The 19,083-nt window shown below is 44.5% G+C and overlaps 2 protein-coding genes across 2 annotated transcripts; both read left to right on the top strand.

Moving 5' to 3' along the window:
* Positions 1–15,012: 15,012 nt before the first annotated feature.
* Positions 15,013–16,779, top strand: LOC143773435 (uncharacterized). The gene is made up of 6 exons (XM_077260884.1): positions 15,013–15,133; positions 15,506–15,590; positions 15,876–15,918; positions 16,150–16,220; positions 16,321–16,434; positions 16,706–16,779. Exons 1-6 carry the CDS (start codon positions 15,059–15,061, stop codon positions 16,753–16,755), a joined length of 438 nt encoding a protein of 145 aa, XP_077116999.1. The 5' UTR covers positions 15,013–15,058; the 3' UTR covers positions 16,756–16,779.
* A 363-nt stretch (positions 16,780–17,142) lies between these two features.
* On the top strand, positions 17,143–19,069 carry LOC143774884 (germ cell nuclear acidic protein-like). Its single transcript, XM_077262664.1, has 5 exons — positions 17,143–17,150; positions 17,215–17,356; positions 17,663–17,795; positions 18,728–18,935; positions 19,063–19,069. The coding sequence occupies exons 1-5, from the start codon at positions 17,143–17,145 to the stop codon at positions 19,067–19,069; spliced, it is 498 nt and encodes a 165-aa protein (XP_077118779.1).
* Positions 19,070–19,083: the final 14 nt, after the last annotated feature.

Raw genomic sequence — 19,083 nt, 5'->3', positions numbered from 1 at the left:
CAGTATTCTAAGTGTGGTCGAACTAGTGACTTGTATAGAGGTAAAATTATGTTCTCCTCATGAGCATCTATGCCTCTTTTAATACATCCCATTATTTTATTTGCCTTTGTAGCAGCTGCCTGACACTGGCCACTGAATATGAGTTTGTCATCCACCCATATACCCAGGTCTTTTTCATTGACGGTTTTGCCCAGAGTTTTAGAATTAAGCACATAGTTATACATCTTATTACTTCTACCCAAGTGCATGACCTTACATTTATCCCCATTAAAGCTCATTTGCCATTTATCAGCCCAAGCTTCTAGTTTACATAAATCATCCTGTAATATAAAATTGTCCTCCCCTGTATTGATTACCCTGCAGAGTTTAGTGTCATCTGCAAATATTGAAATTCTACTCTGAATGCCCCCTACAAGGTCATTAATAAATATGTTAAAAAGAAGAGGGCCCAATACTGACCCCTGTGGTACCCCACTGCTAACCGCAACCCAGTCCGAGTGTGCTCCATTAATAACCACCCTTTGTTTCCTATCCCTGAGCCAGCTCTCAACCCACTTACACATATTTTCCCCTATCCCCATTACTCTCATTTTATGTAACAACCTTTTGTGTGGCACCGTATCAAAAGCTTTGGAAAAGTCCATATACACTACGTCCACTGGGTTCCCTTGGTCCAGTGTTGTGAATTTGGATTCTGGGCTCCCCCGGTGGCTACTGGTGGAATTGAACTTGTGACATCATCTTCCCTGTTCACCTGTTCTGATTAGATCTGGGTGTCGCTATATAACCTGGCTTCTCTGTTAGATGCTTGCCGGTCAACAATGTTATCAGAAGCCTCTCTGTGCTTGTTCCTGCTCCCAGACATCTACTAGATAAGTTGGACATTCGTCCATGTTTTGTTTTTGTATTTTGGTTCCAGTTCACAGCTGCAGTTTCGTTACTGTGTCTGGAAAGCTCTTGTTGATCAGGAATTGCCACTCTGGTATTATGAGTTAATGCCAGAGTCCTAAAGTAATTTCTGGATGTGTTTTGTTAGGGTTTTCTACTGACCATGAAAGTATGCTTTCTGTCTTCTGCTATCTAGAAAGCGGACCTCAAATTTGCTAAAACTATTTTCCTGCTGCGTTTGTTGTTTCATCTCATATCACCGCCAATATATGTGGGGGGCTTCTGTCTCCTTGTGGGCATTTCTCTAGAGGTGAGTCAGGTCTTATATTTCCCTCTGCTAGCATTATTTAGTTCTCCGGCCGGCGCTGGGCATATAGGGATAAAAAGTAGGACATGCTACCTGGCTACTTCTAGATGATGCGGTAGGTTTAGTTCATGGTCAGTACAGTTACATCTTCCAAGAGCTTGTTCCTATAGAGGCTTATGCTAGTTCTCTGGCCATGGAGATCATGACAGTTTGACCGGCCCACTAAAGGGTTAAAATCCTTGGCTGAGAAAGGAGAGAAATAAGAAGTCTGCTGAGAGTTTTTTTTTTTTTTTTTTCCTTTGTGCTCTTAATTGGATCACTTGCCAGTCTGTCTATGCTGCAGTCTTTCTTTTTTTTTCTCTCTCCTTATAATCTTTGAATGGCTTTGTGTTCACCTGTTAATAATGGATCTTCAGAGTGTAACTGCAGGTTTGAATAATCTCACCACGAAAGTACAAAATTTGCAAGATTTTATTATTCATGCTCCGGTATCTGAGCCGAGAATTCCTTTGCCGGAATTCTTCTCAGGGAATAGATCTAGCTTTCAGAATTTTAGAAATAATTGTAAGCTATTTTTGTCCCTGAAATCTCGTTCTGCTGGAGACTCTGCACAGCAGGTTGGGATTGTGATTTCCTTGCTCCGCGGCGACCCTCAAGACTGGGCTTTTGCATTGGCACCAGGGGATCCTGCGTTGCGCAATGTGGATGCGTTTTTTTTGGCCTTGGGCTTGCTGTATGAGGAACCTCATTTGGAACTTCAGGCAGAAAAAACTTTGATGTCCCTATCGCAGGGGCAAGATGAAGCTGAAATTTACTGCCAAAGATTCCGTAAATGGTCTGTGCTTACTCAGTGGAATGAGTGTGCCTTGGCGGCTACTTTCAGAGAGGGTCTCTCTGATGCCATTAAGGATGTTATGGTGGGGTTCCCTGTGCCTGCGGGTCTGAATGAGTCCATGACAATGGCCATTCAGATCGATAGGCGTCTGCGGGAGCGCAAACCTGTGCACCATCTGGCGGTGTCCACTGAGAAGACGCCAGAAAGCATGCAGTGTGATAGAATTCTGTCCAGAAGCGAGCGGCAGAATTTTAGACGGAAAAATGGGTTGTGTTTCTATTGTGGGGATTCTACTCATGTTATATCAGCGTGCTCTAAGCGTACTAAAAAGCTTGATAAATCCGTTTCCATTGGCACTTTACAGTCTAAATTTATTTTGTCTGTGACCCTGATTTGCTCTTTGTCATCTATTACTACTGACGCCTATATCGACTCTGGCGCCGCTTTGAGTCTTATGGATTGGTCCTTTGCCAATCGTTGTGGGTATGATTTAGAGCCTTTGGAAACTCTTATTCCTCTGAAGGGGATTGACTCCACCCCATTGGCTAATAATAAACCACAATACTGGACACAAGTGACTATGTGTATTAATCCGGATCACCAGGAGACTATTCGTTTTCTAGTGCTGTATAATCTACATGAGGATTTGGTGCTGGGATTGCCATGGCTGCAGTCTCACAACCCAGTCCTTGACTGGAGAGCTATGTCTGTGTTGAGCTGGGGATGTAAGGGGACTCATGGGGACGTACCTTTGGTGTCCATTTCATCATCTATTCCCTCTGAAATCCCTGAGTTCCTGTCTGATTATCGTGACGTCTTTGAAGAACCCAAGCTGGGTTCACTACCTCCGCACCGTGAGTGCGATTGTGCTATAGATTTAATTCCGGGTAGTAAATACCCAAAGGGTCGTTTATTTAATCTGTCTGTGCCTGAACATACTGCTATGCGAGAATATATAAAGGAGTCCTTGGAAAAGGGACATATTCGTCCATCGTCATCTCCCTTAGGAGCCGGTTTTTTCTTTGTGTCAAAAAAAGACGGCTCTTTGAGACCATGTATTGATTATCGGCTTTTGAATAAAATCACGGTTAAATATCAATACCCATTGCCGTTGCTGACTGATTTGTTTGCTCGCATAAAGGGGGCCAAGTGGTTCTCTAAGATTGATCTCCGTGGGGCGTATAATTTGGTGCGGATCAGGCAGGGGGATGAGTGGAAAACCGCATTTAATACGCCCGAGGGCCACTTTGAGTATTTGGTGATGCCTTTTGGTCTTTCTAATGCCCCTTCAGTCTTCCAGTCCTTTATGCATGATATTTTCCGCGATTTTTTGGATAAATTTATGATAGTGCATCTGGATGATATTCTGATTTTTTCGGATGACTGGGACTCTCATGTCCGGCAAGTTAAGAGGGTTTTTCAGGTTTTGCGGTCTAATTCTCTGTGTGTCAAGGGTTCTAAGTGCGTTTTTGGGGTTCAGAGAATTTCCTTTTTGGGATATATTTTTTCTCCCTCTTCCATTGAGATGGATCCTGTCAAGGTTCAAGCTATTTGTGATTGGACGCAGCCCTCTTCTCTTAAAAGTCTTCAGAAATTTTTGGGCTTTGCCAACTTTTATCGTCGATTTATTTCTGGTTTTTCGGATGTCGTTAAGCCATTGACCGATTTGACTAGACAGGGTGCTGATGTTGCTAATTGGTCCCCTGATGCTGTGGAGGCCTTTCAGGAGCTTAAGCGCCGTTTTTCTTCTGCCCCTGTGTTGCGTCAGCCTGATGTGACTCTTCCTTTTCAGGTTGAGGTCGACGCTTCTGAGATCGGAGCTGGGGCAGTGTTGTCGCAGAAAAGTTCTGACTGCGCCGTGATGAGGCCTTGTGCCTTCTTTTCCCGTAAATTTTCGCCCGCTGAGCGGAATTATGATGTTGGGAATCGGGAGCTTTTGGCCATGAAGTGGGCGTTTGAGGAGTGGCGCCATTGGCTCGAGGGGGCCAGACATCAGGTGGTGGTATTGACTGACCACAAAAATTTGATTTATCTTGAGACCGCCAGGCGCCTGAATCCTAGACAGGCGCGCTGGTCATTATTTTTTTCTCGGTTTAATTTTGTGGTATCGTACCTACCAGGTTCTAAGAATGTTAAGGCGGATGCCCTTTCTAGGAGTTTTGAGCCTGATTCACCTGGCAACTCTGACCCCACAGGTATTCTTAAGGAGGGAGTTATCTTGTCAGCTGTTTCTCCAGACCTGCGGCGGGCCTTGCAGGAGTTTCAGGCGGATAGACCGGATCGTTGTCCGCCTGATAGGCTGTTTGTTCCTGATGATTGGACCAGTAAAGTCATCTCTGAGGTGCATTCTTCTGCGTTGGCAGGTCATCCTGGAATTTTTGGTACCAGGGATTTGGTGGCAAGATCCTTCTGGTGGCCTTCCCTGTCACGAGATGTGCGAGGCTTTGTGCAGTCTTGTGACGTTTGTGCTCGGGCCAAGCCTTGTTGTTCTCGGGCTAGTGGATTATTGTTGCCCTTGCCTATTCCTAAGAGGCCTTGGACGCACATCTCGATGGATTTTATTTCAGATCTGCCTGTTTCTCAGAAGATGTCTGTCATCTGGGTGGTGTGTGACCGTTTTTCTAAGATGGTTCATTTGGTTCCCCTGCCCAAATTGCCTTCTTCTTCCGAGTTGGTGCCCCTGTTTTTTCAAAATGTTGTTCGTTTGCATGGTATTCCTGAGAATATCGTTTCTGACAGAGGAACCCAATTTGTGTCTAGATTTTGGCGGGCATTTTGTGCTAGGATGGGCATAGATTTGTCTTTTTCGTCTGCTTTTCACCCTCAGACTAATGGCCAGACCGAGCGGACTAATCAGACCCTGGAGACATATCTGAGGTGTTTTGTGTCTGCTGACCAGGATGATTGGGTTGCTTTTTTGCCATTGGCGGAGTTCGCCCTCAATAATCGGGCCAGCTCTGCCACCTTGGTTTCCCCGTTTTTCTGTAATTCGGGGTTCCATCCTCGATTTTCCTCCGGTCAGATGGAATCCTCAGATTGTCCTGGAGTGGATGCGGTGGTGGAGAGATTGCATTATATCTGGGGGCAGGTGATGGACAATTTAAAGTTGTCCCAGGAGAAGACTCAGCTTTTTGCCAACCGTCACCGTCGTGTTGGTCCTCGGCTTTGTGTTGGAGATTTGGTGTGGTTGTCTTCTCGTTTTGTCCCTATGAGGGTCTCATCTCCTAAGTTTAAGCCTCGGTTCATCGGTCCGTATAAAATATTGGAGATTCTTAACCCTGTTTCCTTCCGTTTGGACCTCCCTGCATCCTTTTCTATTCATAACGTTTTTCATCGGTCGTTATTGCGCAGGTATGAGGCACCGGTTGTGCCTTCCGTTGAGCCTCCTGCTCCGGTGTTGGTTGAGGGTGAGTTGGAGTACGTTGTGGAAAAAATCCTAGACTCCCGTGTTTCCAGACGGAGACTCCAGTATCTGGTCAAGTGGAAGGGATACGGCCAGGAGGATAATTCTTGGGTCACTGCATCTGATGTTCATGCCTCTGATCTGGTTCGTGCCTTTCATAGGGCCCATCCTGATCGCCCTGGTGGTTCTGGTGAGGGTTCGGTGCCCCCTCCTTGAGGGGGGGTACTGTTGTGAATTTGGATTCTGGGCTCCCCCGGTGGCTACTGGTGGAATTGAACTTGTGACATCATCTTCCCTGTTCACCTGTTCTGATTAGATCTGGGTGTCGCTATATAACCTGGCTTCTCTGTTAGATGCTTGCCGGTCAACAATGTTATCAGAAGCCTCTCTGTGCTTGTTCCTGCTCCCAGACATCTACTAGATAAGTTGGACATTCGTCCATGTTTTGTTTTTGTATTTTGGTTCCAGTTCACAGCTGCAGTTTCGTTACTGTGTCTGGAAAGCTCTTGTTGATCAGGAATTGCCACTCTGGTATTATGAGTTAATGCCAGAGTCCTAAAGTAATTTCTGGATGTGTTTTGTTAGGGTTTTCTACTGACCATGAAAGTATGCTTTCTGTCTTCTGCTATCTAGAAAGCGGACCTCAAATTTGCTAAAACTATTTTCCTGCTGCGTTTGTTGTTTCATCTCATATCACCGCCAATATATGTGGGGGGCTTCTGTCTCCTTGTGGGCATTTCTCTAGAGGTGAGTCAGGTCTTATATTTCCCTCTGCTAGCATTATTTAGTTCTCCGGCCGGCGCTGGGCATATAGGGATAAAAAGTAGGACATGCTACCTGGCTACTTCTAGATGATGCGGTAGGTTTAGTTCATGGTCAGTACAGTTACATCTTCCAAGAGCTTGTTCCTATAGAGGCTTATGCTAGTTCTCTGGCCATGGAGATCATGACAGTCCAGTCCGGAACTTACCTCTACATAGAAGCTGATCAAATTAGTCTGACATGAATGGTCCCTAGTAAACCTGTGCTGATACTGGGTCATGAGGTTATTCCTCTTCAGATACTCCAGTATAGTATCCCTTAGAAAACCCTCCAGGATTTTACCCACAGTAGAGGTTAAGCTTACTGGCCTATAATTACCGAGTTCAGTTTTTGCCCCTTTTTTGAATATTGGCACCACATTTGCTATACGCCAGTCCTGTGGTACAGACCCTGTTATTATGGAGTCTTTAAAGATTAAAAATAATGGTCTATCAATGACTGTACTTAGTTCCTGCAGTACTCGGGGGTGTATCCCATCCGGGCCCGGAGATTTGTCAATTTTAGTTATTTTTAGACGCCGCTGTACTTCCTGCTGGGTTAAGCAGGTGACATTTAATGGGGAATTTTTATCACTAGTCATTTTGTCTGCCATGGGATTTTCTTTTGTAAATACTGATGAAAAAAGTCATTTAGCATATTGGCTTTTTCCTCATCCTCATCCACCATTTCCCCCAGATTATTTTTAAGGGGGCCAACACTGTCATTTTTTAGTTTCTTACTATTTATATAGTTAAAGAATATTTTGGGATTATTTTTACTCTCTCTGGCAATGAGTCTCTCTGTCTCAATCTTTGCTGCCTTGATTTGCTTTTTACAGAATTTATTTAATTTTCTGTATTTATTTAATGCCTCCTCACTACCTACTTCCTTTAATTCTCTAAATGCTTTCTTTTTGTCCCTTATTGCGCCCCTTACAGCTCTATTTAGCCATATTGGTTTCCTCCTATTTCTAGTATGTTTATTCCCATACGGTATATACTGTGCACAGGTCCTATCCAGGATGCTAATAAACGTCTCCCATTTTCTTTGTGTATTTTTGTGTCTCAGGATATCGTCCCAGTTAATTGCACCAAGATCCTCTCTCATCCATTGGAAATTTGCCCTCCTGAAGTTTAGTGTCCATGTCACCCCCCTACTACCCATCTTATTAAAGGTTACATGAAAACTTATTATTTTGTGATCACTATTCCCCAAGTGACCCCCAACCCTTATATTTGATATGCGGTCTGGCCTGTTGGTTAATATTAGGTCTAGCAGTGCCCCCCTCCTTGTTGGGTCCTGAACCAGTTGTGAAAGGTAATTGTCTCTCATAGTTGTCAAAAACCGATTACCTTTGCTGGAACTGCAGGTTTCTGTTCCCCAATCTATTTCAGGGTAGTTGAAGTCCCCCATAATAATGACTTCTCCTTGAGTCGCAGCTTCATCTATTTGCTTTACGAGGATATTCTCCATTCCTTCCATTATTTTTGGAGATTTATAACAAATCCCTATCAGTAATTTATTATTTTTTCCCCCTCCCCTTATCTCCACCCACAGGGACTCTACATTTTCATTAAATTCACCTATATTATCACGCAGGATGGGTTTTAAGGAAGATTTTACATATAGACACACCCCTCCCCCTCGCTTATTTGTACGGTCATTTCTGAACAGGCTATAGCCCTGCAAGTTAACAGCCCAGTCATGGCTCTCATCCAGCCATGTCTCAGATATCCCCACCATGTCATAATTATGCTCCAACAACATTAGTTCTAATTCATCCACTTTGTTGGCGAGGCTTCTGGCATTAGTATACATGCACTTGATGTTACTCTCTGTACCTCTATTCTTTCTTAAATTATTAATTGTTCTGACCCCACCCCCCATGCCACCGCCACCCCCAACTTCCTTATTTGTGCCCAGGTCTCTATCTGCCCTATCTTCCCCTCCTATAAAATGAATACCCTCCCCCACAATCCCTAGTTTAAACACTCCTCCAACCTTCTAACCATTTTCTCCCCCAGCACAGCTGCCCCTTCCCCATTGAGGTGCAGCCCGTCCCTAGCGTAGAGCCTGTAGCCAACTGAGAAGTCGGCCCAGTTCTGCAGGATACCAAACCCCTCCTTCCTACACCAATTCTTGAGCCACTTATTAACCTCCCTAATCTCCCGTTGCCTCTCTGGTGTGGCACGTGGTACAGGCAGTATTTCGGAAAATACCACATTGGAGGTCCTTGCTTTCAGCTTGCAGCCTAATTCCCTGAAATCATCTTTAAGGACCTTCCACCTACCTCTAACTTTGTCATTTGTGCCAATGTGCACCATGACCGCTGGGTTCTCACCAGCCCCTCCCAGTAATCTGTCCACCCGATCAGCGATGTGTCGGACTCGAGCGCCAGGTAGGCAGCACACCGTCCGACGATCCCTGTCTTTGTGACAGATTGCCCTATCTGTTCCCCTAATAATTGAGTCCCCCACTACCAGCACCTGTCTGGCCTGCCCTGCTCTCCTATTTCCCTCCTTACTGGAGCAGTCACTCCTCCGGCTTTCAGAGGACATGCCTGGCTGCAGCAGTGCTACCCCTGTACTGGCACCCCCCTCATCTGCCAACTTAGCAAACTTATTGGGGTGTGCCAGATCAGGACTAGCCTCCCTGGCACTCTTCCCTCTACCCCGCCTTCTATCTGTCACCCAGCTAACTGCCACACTGTCCTGCAGCTCCATCCTACCATCCCCCTCCTCATCTATCCCATTGAGCGTCTGCTCTGTGAGCAGAAGACTCCTCTCCATATTGTCTATGGATCTCAGTGTTGCCAGCTGCACATTTAGATCCAGTATCTGGGTTTCCAAATGCACAATGTGCTCACATCTCGCACAGCAGTATGCACCCTCGACCAGCTGGTCAAGGACTGCATACATGTGGCAAGATGTACACTGGATGGCATTAACAATTGTGGAGCACATTTCCTAATGGGGATTGCACCACACAGAAACGTTAATTAAAAATAAATACAAAGTATTAATTAAAAAAAAAAAAAAACAGTCACACTGTCAGTGTCGGTGACGTCAGACACTCCTTGTCTGACGTCACCTCCTTATCTCATCAATGCGGTCAGCTGTATCAGCATCTAGCCAATACAGCTGAACCTGTGATGACGGGCGGGGGGCCCACTGCTGGCAGGAGGGGCCCACTACTGGCACAAGCCTCCCCACTGCCTGCTCAGGGGCCCGTAGAAGCTGGGTCGCAGAGCAGGGAGTAGCTCCGGGGGGGGGCCCCTCTGAGCGCGGGGCCCGGGGCGACTCCCCTTTGTCCCCCTGGTAGCTACGCTACTGACTGGATCTGATTGTTACTATACAGGTCCTGTGTTATTTGCCATGTCATTGTGGTGCAAACAGCAGGCCGGTGGGGTCTCTAACTGTCGCAGGAGTCCAGGCCTCTGGTACAAAAGTAGGGCCATAAGTAGAGCAAAACAGAACCCGTCTTCCTCAGTTCTGAGTTTAACCAGTCGAAGTACTGTGGGCAGGGGCATAAGTATAATATGTGCAGGGGTTGTAAGTGAACCCGGACCCTGGAGTCTAGGGGATCCAAAAGGTCCCTTTGACCCATTTCAAAAGACTATCACTACAAGGAATCTGTCAGCAGGTTTTTTCTATTTAATCTGATAGGGCAAGTCAGCCTGATTCCAGGGATGTGTCACTTATTAGGCTGTGTTTTAGCTTCAATACAATTAGTGTTTTATCAGCAGCAGATTATCACTGCTGGACTAGGCCTCATGTGCACAGCAGTCAGGCTAATTTGTACAACGCCACCATTGATTAGCAGCTTGCTGACAATGTACAGTGTACACAGGAAGCTGGCCCCAATATCAACTGCAATTAATTTGTATTCAGCGTCTGCGATGGCCATGAGCATGATAGAGAAATATTTTTTGTAGATAAAATATTCCGATCCAGATCCTGCAGGTTTGACAATGCAGATATGTTTCCCGTCCACAGCTCCCAGGCAATCGTGAAACTGCCAAATTTGTTGGAATTTGTCCGCAATCTCCAGCCAACTCTCCTTTGTGGGATGTGGTAAAAATTCCGCATGTAGAGAGTCTCACTGTAACAACTCTGCCCGCATCACTGCATGGCCTCCCATCCCCCACACACCATCTTACTCACTGCTCCATGTCATGTTGTGATCTCTGTCTGCTGCTGGCTCCTTGTTCTCTGCCTCTGCTCTCTGCTTACTTCCTGGCTGTGTGCATAGGGGGTCAGCGCCAGAACTCTCTGGTTCTTATGGAATCAGGGTGCACCTGGTCCAATGTGTTCCTGACCAATTACCAAGAAACCTCTAGTATTTAGGGCAGCTCCATCCTGTGGAACTTGCCTGTGCAATGTGTTAACTCAGTGTTTTGCTTCTGAGCTGCCAGGCCTTGCTCTGTGTTTTGCCTTCTCTGAAGGCTGTTCTCCTTGCTTTGCCTTGTACTTGTCTGTCCGCCCTCCAGGAGGCAGAATATCCTGGTCCCTGTGTCTTTGTTCCAGGAATTTATCTCGTTCCATTACCTTGTCTGAACTCTGTCCTACCACTGTCTCCCTGTCTGTACTTCTTTCCCTACTGTGTCCTTCCTTGTGCTCACTCTGAACCACTTTTCTACCTCTGCTCTGCTCTCCTGCAATTCTGCTCGGTTCCACTCTGCTCTGCTCTTGCTGTGTAGAATCTCTTGCTGCAGATCCTCTCCTCATACCTTGCAGTTTCGCTCTGCTCTTGCTGCTGCAGAATCTCTTGCTGCAGCTCCTCTCCGCATATCTTGCGGTTCACCCCCTGTGTGAACAGGTCCCAACCTGTTCCTTCCTACTTTGCTCCTTCCTGCTTGAATCCGTACCTGCACCTCCTGTGTGAATAGGTCCAAACCTGTTCCTTCCTTGCATCCGTACCTGCTCCTCCTGTTTGAATAGGTCCAAACCTGTTCCGTCATACCCCACTCCTTCCTGTCAGCAGCCGTGCCAGCCAGCCAGCCCAGTGTCTCAGCCATGCCAGCCAGCCCAGTGTCTCAGCCGTGCTGGCCAGCTCTGTGACTCAGCCATGCCAGCCAGCCCTGTGTCTCGCCGTGCCAACCAGCCATATGTCTCAGCCGTTCCTGCCAGCCCTGTGTCTCAGCCGTGCCTGCCAGCCCTGTGTCTCAGCCGTGCCTGCCAGCCCTGTGTCTCAGCCGTGCCTGCCAGCCCTGTGTCTCAGCCGTGCCTGCCAGCCCTGTGTCTCAGCCGTGCCTGCCAGCCCTGTGTCTCAGCTGTGCCTGCCTGCCCTGTATCTCAGCCGTGCCTGCCAGCCCGAGTCTCAGCCGTGCCAGCTTAATTGTCCGAGTTACAACTGTACTCATCTGCCAGTCGTGCCTGATGCCCGCAACTGTCCTAGTGTTCCTGTTCTCTAAGTGGGATCAGCAGCCACAACCAGACACTGCCCTGGAGTGGCACCTGGAAGCTGCCTGCCGCACAAGCCTAACCTCACCATCAGAGGCTCCAGCAAACACCAAGGCAGCTGTCCTAGTTACGTCCCTTCCAAGGTAGTCTGGTTTGTGGCACAGTGGGGCCACAACTCCCTGGCTCATGCCCACCAGTCAGGGCATGAGCGTGACAATCACAATGCACGGCAGGTGTGCTTCACTATTCCAGATATGGTGGAAATCCAAAGTCGGAACTGGAAATGTAGTGATGAACGTGATTCTCCAGTAGCAAGGAATCTGTGAAAAAGAGAGAAAAATTAGTACAAAATAACAGTAATAACATTACAGATATGAGCCAGCTAGAACAGTTTGAGATACAAACACACAAAAATAAATTAAAAACTACCTGCAACAACATTACAAAAAAAAATAAAAACTACCAGCAACAACATTACAGTTATAAGTGTGGTTTCACAATAGGAGATACAATAAAAATGGCTTACCGTAGAGCCACCATCAGACGCTCTGCAGGTGAAACGGAGAAATGGCAATAAGTATCACTTCTTGCGATGAGGTGTCCAATCCGTTCCACCAACACGTCGAAGTTCTCAGATTTCATCCGCACATACAGTACAGACCAAAAATTTGGCCACACCTTCTCATTTAAAGATTTTTTTTGTCTTTTCATGACTATGAAAATTGTACATTCACACTGAAGGCATCAAAACTATGAATAAACACATGTGGAATTATATACTTAACAAAAAAGTGTGAAACAACTGAAATTATGTCTTATTTTCTAGGTTCTTCAAAGTAGCCACCTTTTGCTTTGATGACTGCTTTGCACACTCTTGGCATTCTCTTGATGAGCTTCAAGAGGTAGTCACCGGGAATGATCTTCCAACAATCTTGAAGGAGTTCCCAGAGATGCTTAGCACTTGTTGGCCCTTTTGCCTTCACTCTGCGGTCCTGCTCACCCCAAACCATCTCGATGGGGTTCAGGTCTAGTGGCTGTGGAGGCCAGGTCATCTGGCATAGCACCCCATCACTCTCCTTCTTGGTCAAATAGCCCTTACACAGCCTGGAGGTGTGTTTGGGGTCATTGTCCTGTTGAAAAATAAATGACGGTCCAACTAAACGCAAACCGGATGAAATAGCATGCTGCTGCAAGATGCTGTGGTAACCATGCTGGTTCAGTATGCCTTCAATTTTGAATAAATCCCCAACAGTGTCACCAGCAAAGCGCCCCCACACCATCACACCTCCTCCTCCATGCTTCACGGTGGGAATCAGGCATGTAGAGTCCATCTGTTCCCCTTTTCTGCTTCGCACAAAGACACGGTGGTTGTAACCAAAGATCTCAAATTTGGACTCATCAGACCAAAGCAGATTTCCACTGGTCTAATGTCCATTCCTTGTGTTCTTTAGCCCAAACAAGTCTCTTCTGCTTGTTGCTTGTCCTTAGCAATGGTTTCCTAGCAGCTATTTTACCATGAAGGCCTGCTGCACAAAGTCTCCTCTTAACAGTTGTTGTAGAGATGTGTCTGCTGCTAGAATTCTGTGTGGCATTGACCTGGTCTCTAATCTGAGCTGCCGTTAACCTGCGATTTCTGAGGCTGGTTACTTGGATAAACTTATCCTCAGAAGCAGAGGTGACTCTTGGTCTTCCTTTCCTGGGGCGGTGCTCATGTGAGCCAGTTTCTTTGTAGCGCTTGATGGTTTTTGCCACTGAACTTGGGGACACGTTCAAAGTTTTCCCAATTTTTCGGACTGACTGACCTTCATTTCTTAAAGTAATGATAGCCACTCCTTTTTCTTTACTTAGCTGCTTTTTTCTTGCCATAATACACATTCTAACAGTCTATTCAGTAGGACTATCAGCTGTATATCCACCAGACTTCTGCACAACACAACTGATGGTCCCAACCCCATTTATAAGGCAAGAAATCCCACTTATTAAACCTGACAGGGCACACCTGTGAAGTGAAAACCATTCCCGGTGACAACCTCTTGAAGCTCCTTAAGAGAATGCCAAGAGCATGCAAAGCAGTCATCAAAGCAAAAGGTGGCTACTTTGAAGAACCTAGAATATAAGACATAATTTCAGTTGTTTCACACTTTTTTGTTAAGTATATAATTCCACATGTGTTAATTCATAGTTTTGATGCCTTCAGTGTGAATGTACAATTTTCATAGTCATGAAAATACAGAAAAATCTTTCAATGAGAAGGTGTGTCCAAACTTTTGGTCTGTACTGTAGCTGAAAAACTTCTCGGGGTCTCCTCGTAGCTCCATGTACAAGGTTGAAAAGACTCCCTGCGTCATTCTCTATGCTGTTATGGGATGGATCCACAAACGCTGTCGCCACTGACGCATGATGCGCTGTCTCTCTCGCTCCTTCTCCAGAGCAATCGCTCTCAAACGATTCGCCTCCACAGTAAAATCCACGTTGATCTTCAGAATGTTCGCAATAACACCTTCCATCTTGCTCTCCAACCACTTGCTCTCCAATCTGTCAAAGAAGTGCTGTAGGAACACAGTATATACAGGTTTTCAGTAGCCAATCACGTTTGGGAGCCTCCCAGGGGTGTTTTTAGAAACCGGATTCGTCGCAATCCATTGTAAAACGGATGAAACATTGGACGAAACGGATGGAAAACTGATGCAACGGATCTGTTTTTTTGCCGCATCCGACTAACGGATCCGGGCTAAAAACGGATCCGTTGCATGAGTTTTTTACTAACTTCGCCGGATCCGTCGTTCCGGCGTGCCGCCGGATTATGACTGACAGCGAAAGATGGATGTGTGAAAGTAGCCTAAGACATACACAGTAAATTGCTTGTGCCAAAGTCCTGTATGCTTTTGTGTCATACAGAGGCATATTGGTCTTATTTGATAAATCTAGGCAATTTTTTTAAACTGTAAATTTTTATTAAAGTTTCAGAAACGATAAACATCACAATAAGATTCGGGAAACAGACATGTAAATTTATACCTTAGAAGATATTATGATAGCAATGATAAAATGGGAAAGACCAAGGAGAGAGAAGGAAAGAAAATAAAAGTGGAGTGAGAGGAGAAATCTAGGCTGCATTCTCCAATACAAAACAACACTTTTTACAAACACATCTCATCTAAAATAATCATCCGATTATTATTACTCCATGTGATTAGAATAAGTGTTTGGGAGTATTAGTGCAGCCTCCTAATATGACATATCTAGCAGCTTATAATTGTATATGTGCTGAGATCACAGTGACAATGGTGCAGAGCTGATGGTGTCACTACAGTGATGTCACAATTTACCGGACAGTTCTAGATGCCGTGTAACCCCTGATTCCGTTGAGGGTTGTTTAAGGCGTTGGAGAGTGAGGATTGTGGCGTTAAGTGAGTGCAAGTATGGCGAATAAAAAGTGCTGTAAGCGTATTATTATATCGGATTCAGAGAACAGCAGTGATGTGGATTTCCATCAGGTGAGCCGTCACTTCTCTGCATTATTCTTATGTAATACTAATCTATCATCTATGATGATTTATGTGACGACTTGTTAGAATGATCAATATTGCTGATTGTTATCTCCTTAATAGCAGATATTGAAGAGTAATATTCCTGTTTGGGTATTAGGTTAATAAGCTGCGACCTTAGAAAATCACAAAAGAGTTTATATTCATCTTAATAGACCATCACTGACAATTATATTAATAAATATATTATTACTATTCTATAAGAATAAAATGCTCCTTGTAAAAGCCAGAACTGACCCTGTGTGTTATTTTCATAGCCTTACAGATGTTTCTTATGATTTATGTGACATTTCGTGTCTTATATTTCTTCTCTTTTTCTAGTCCCATCCCCCCCAAAAAAGATCAAGACTTCCAAACTATCAACCGGAAGGTGGATTAAAAACTGGGATAACACCTATAGACCCAGGTACTGATTTCCAATGCAATCTAGCCCCTGCTGATATGTGTCCTTACAATAATGGGTTTTCTAGAACAACTTTGCTTTGGATTTTAGGGTTTGCAGCCTCTATACTTTTTATTATTACTGTGTCTCATTCATTGGGACTTAGTTGTAACTAGTAAAAAAGACAATGATGACATTTCGGCCCCTTCATCAGAGGTTTTGTCAAGTCCAAATAGTTCGTTTTAATCATCACTTACTGTTGTTATCCATAATAACAGTCTAATATATTCATTTTTGTTTCTTCCTCAGAACTAATAACATCTTTCCCGTCATGTAGCAATGACTTCTTCAGGTAGGATGAATCACATCTTCTCCAACTCTGAGCTCAGGTCCCATTGGTAGACATTATTGGGGACAATCGGTGTCCTTCATTCCAGCTTTATATAATATGACTCTTGTGGTTCCTGGGCTCTGAATTGCTTCATCTGATCCATTTATACCAATAATTTTAATCCATAATCTCATTCATTTTTAATAGTAGAATTTTCCCCACTGATTCCTATTTCTGCACTTGTTTTCACAGTTCCACTGATGTCATTGTTATTTCTGACGATGATGAGTATTCTTCTGGGGAGAAAATATCATCTCGCGAAAGTAAGGACTAATTAGCTGTGTTTTCTAGACACAACCTAAATTTCCGGTATTTGACACAGTCCATTGATCCATGTTCTGTTCTGTTATGTGATATTCACAGGTCTCAGGACTTCTGACATCGAGGGTTATGATACCCCTGAGCAGTGTGGACCTCCACACACTGACAGCGATGACGATGACTGTATCATAATAGAACCATCATCTCCTGTCACTGGTCAGTGTCCAATATTATGGTTTATACCGCAATCTATACAGATTACATACATTTCCCCTAAAGATAATTTAACAATGCACCTTCACCTGATAGCCAACAAGTGGACAAAGGAGTAAAAAGTAGAATTGCACATTAATTTCTGGTGCCTCTTCACTCTATTTCAATCAAGGGCTGTAGATATTCCTAATCTCTGTAACAATATTATATAGATGCCTCAATGTAAAACTTATCAAAGATGGCACTATTTTCACTGCTCCATGTTTCCTTCCAGATACAGAATCATCTGGATGCCTGGAGAGATCCACCTCAGAGGAGCAGTAAGTTATATAAAGCTATGAAACACTATAAACGAGAAGTGGTGCCCCCTACTGGTGGATATCCTCAGTCATCAGCTCAGTTCCCAAAATCCAGCACTCCCACATCTCCTCGTTTTACATCCCAATCTATGTCAGGGTGTAGATAATCCCTCCTCTCTGCCATGTATAAATCCTGGATCCCAAGAAGATCTTGCAGTTCCACTGACATAGAGATGATATTGGATTCTTGTATTGACATTTTTGAGAGGTTTATTTCAATGCTGATAATCCACCTGCCCCGACTTGTAGCTTATTGCTGGCTGACCCTATTGTATTTGTGCCCCTGACCTTCTACCATTTGGGTGACGCGATACTTAATTGGGAAATCCCTTCTACATTGTAGGGGAAAGGAATGAATAGGTAAATGTTCTGTATGTTTTGAGATATAACCTAAGGCTTCATGTATGATCTTCTGTTCTTCCAGGCCTATTTGTACCATCCGGGGATGCTTTATAGAGGACATCACATCTCCGGCATCTAAATACATGCAGGACTTTCAGAGCTACAAACATGAGTTGGTTACACGGCTGTTTAAGCTCTATAACAGCACCGTGTTTGAGAACGAGGTAAAATATTACAATCCCGGGGTTGTATATATTCATCTATATTCTGCTATATCTGTAACTCTTCATGTAAATGTCGGTGGAGTATATATTATCAAAGACCTTTACTGTTCCTCTATGTAAATGCAGTTATACTGGTGCAGAGGAGGTAGCAGTCACCCCGGGACCTGGTGCCTACGGGTGTCTTTAGGACCAGTAGTCACAACTTATACCTCCCTTTTGTAGTGTCCTAGAAGGGACTGCATTTAATGCTGTTTTACGTTGAATTATAGATATAATGTATTTTATTTCTTAATTCCTCATCTTCAGCTTCCTGAGTCCAAAATAACATTCAAGTGGAGCAAAAGACTGACGGCAACATCTGCTTTCTGCACGAACATCTATAAGGACGGGGAACAGTATTCCTTTATTGAACTCTCGGACAAAGTCTGTGACTCTGCAGGTAAGTTTCTTATAGTGATCATTTGGTAAAAATATAAAATTTTGATAGAAGTACCAGGTTGTTAAAGAGAACCTTTTATGTGAAAAAACGCTATTAACCTGCCGATATGAGGTTAATCTGCAGGTTAACAGCATTCTGAACCTGCCCAGTGCCGGCACTTAGACCTCCACTGCTGGGAGGAAATGAACTTTATTCAATTAACAGGCAGCTTTCAGTCATAGGGACGGCACCATCAAGGGTTCAGTCACTGCTCTGTGTATAGCGAGCTGCTGCTGTAACCGTGCCCCGGCACTGACTGACAGCCAGGTCTAATGCTAAGCTGCTGTCAGTCAGTCACAGGGGGTGGGTTACAGATGCCACTCGCTTTACACAGAGCAGTGACTGAACCCGTGCCGCTGCTATGACTGGAAGCTGAACGCTGCCAGAGGGACCAATGTTTATTTCCTCCTGGCCTAAGTGCCGGTGTCGGGAAGATTCAGAACACCTTTAACCTGCACATTAACTCCATATTTGGAGGTTAATAATGTTTTTTCACATGACAGCTTCCATTTAAGGCAGGAATGAAGTTACTGCAATTTTCATAGCTTCCAAACAAGAGAAACACACACATGCATGGCTATATGTTGTTCATGAGTTGTGATCATTGAAAATCCTTGTGGGACCCCTTATTTCTTAATAGTGAGGGATCTGGAGGTAAACAGTGGATGGATAAAATACACATAGATAGTAACTGCCACGGATGCAACTATAAATTACTGGGACGATTAATCAGAAGAGTCAGCCTGAGTAATGGAGATCCTTCAGGTCCTATACCTCCAAAGCTCCAGGGCAAATGTCTCTTGAGCCTCTCATATATTATGGTCTAGTAGGTTTGCAATTGTGATGTAAAATATCTTCTTGACTTATTGTAATTATATATTTTCTATCTTTAGAGCGCCTTAGAGATTCACTGGCACATGAATTGTGCCATGTCGCCTGCTGGCACATTGAGGGAGTGCAAAATGATGGACATGGGCCACTCTGGACATCTTACACAGAAAAGCTCATACATGTTCACCCCGAATTGCCACCTGTGAGAATGTATCATGCGTATGACATTAATTACCGATACAACTATGTGTGTGCAGGGTGTGGATACAGGTAAGGAGATATTTTCTTCTTATATAATTCTAAAGAAACTACATTAATGCAATTTATATTCTGCTACCAGGAGATCACAGATGACTGAGATCTAATTTTCCATGAATAATCCTTTCTCTTCCTCCAGTAACTGATATTTCTATCCTTT

This window comes from Ranitomeya variabilis, chromosome 5 (assembly GCF_051348905.1).
Source record: "Ranitomeya variabilis isolate aRanVar5 chromosome 5, aRanVar5.hap1, whole genome shotgun sequence".
In the NCBI taxonomy this organism is placed as follows: Eukaryota; Metazoa; Chordata; class Amphibia; order Anura; family Dendrobatidae; genus Ranitomeya; species Ranitomeya variabilis.
The sequence above is the reverse complement of the archived record's forward strand: the minus strand, read 5'-3'. Positions and strand labels throughout refer to the sequence as shown.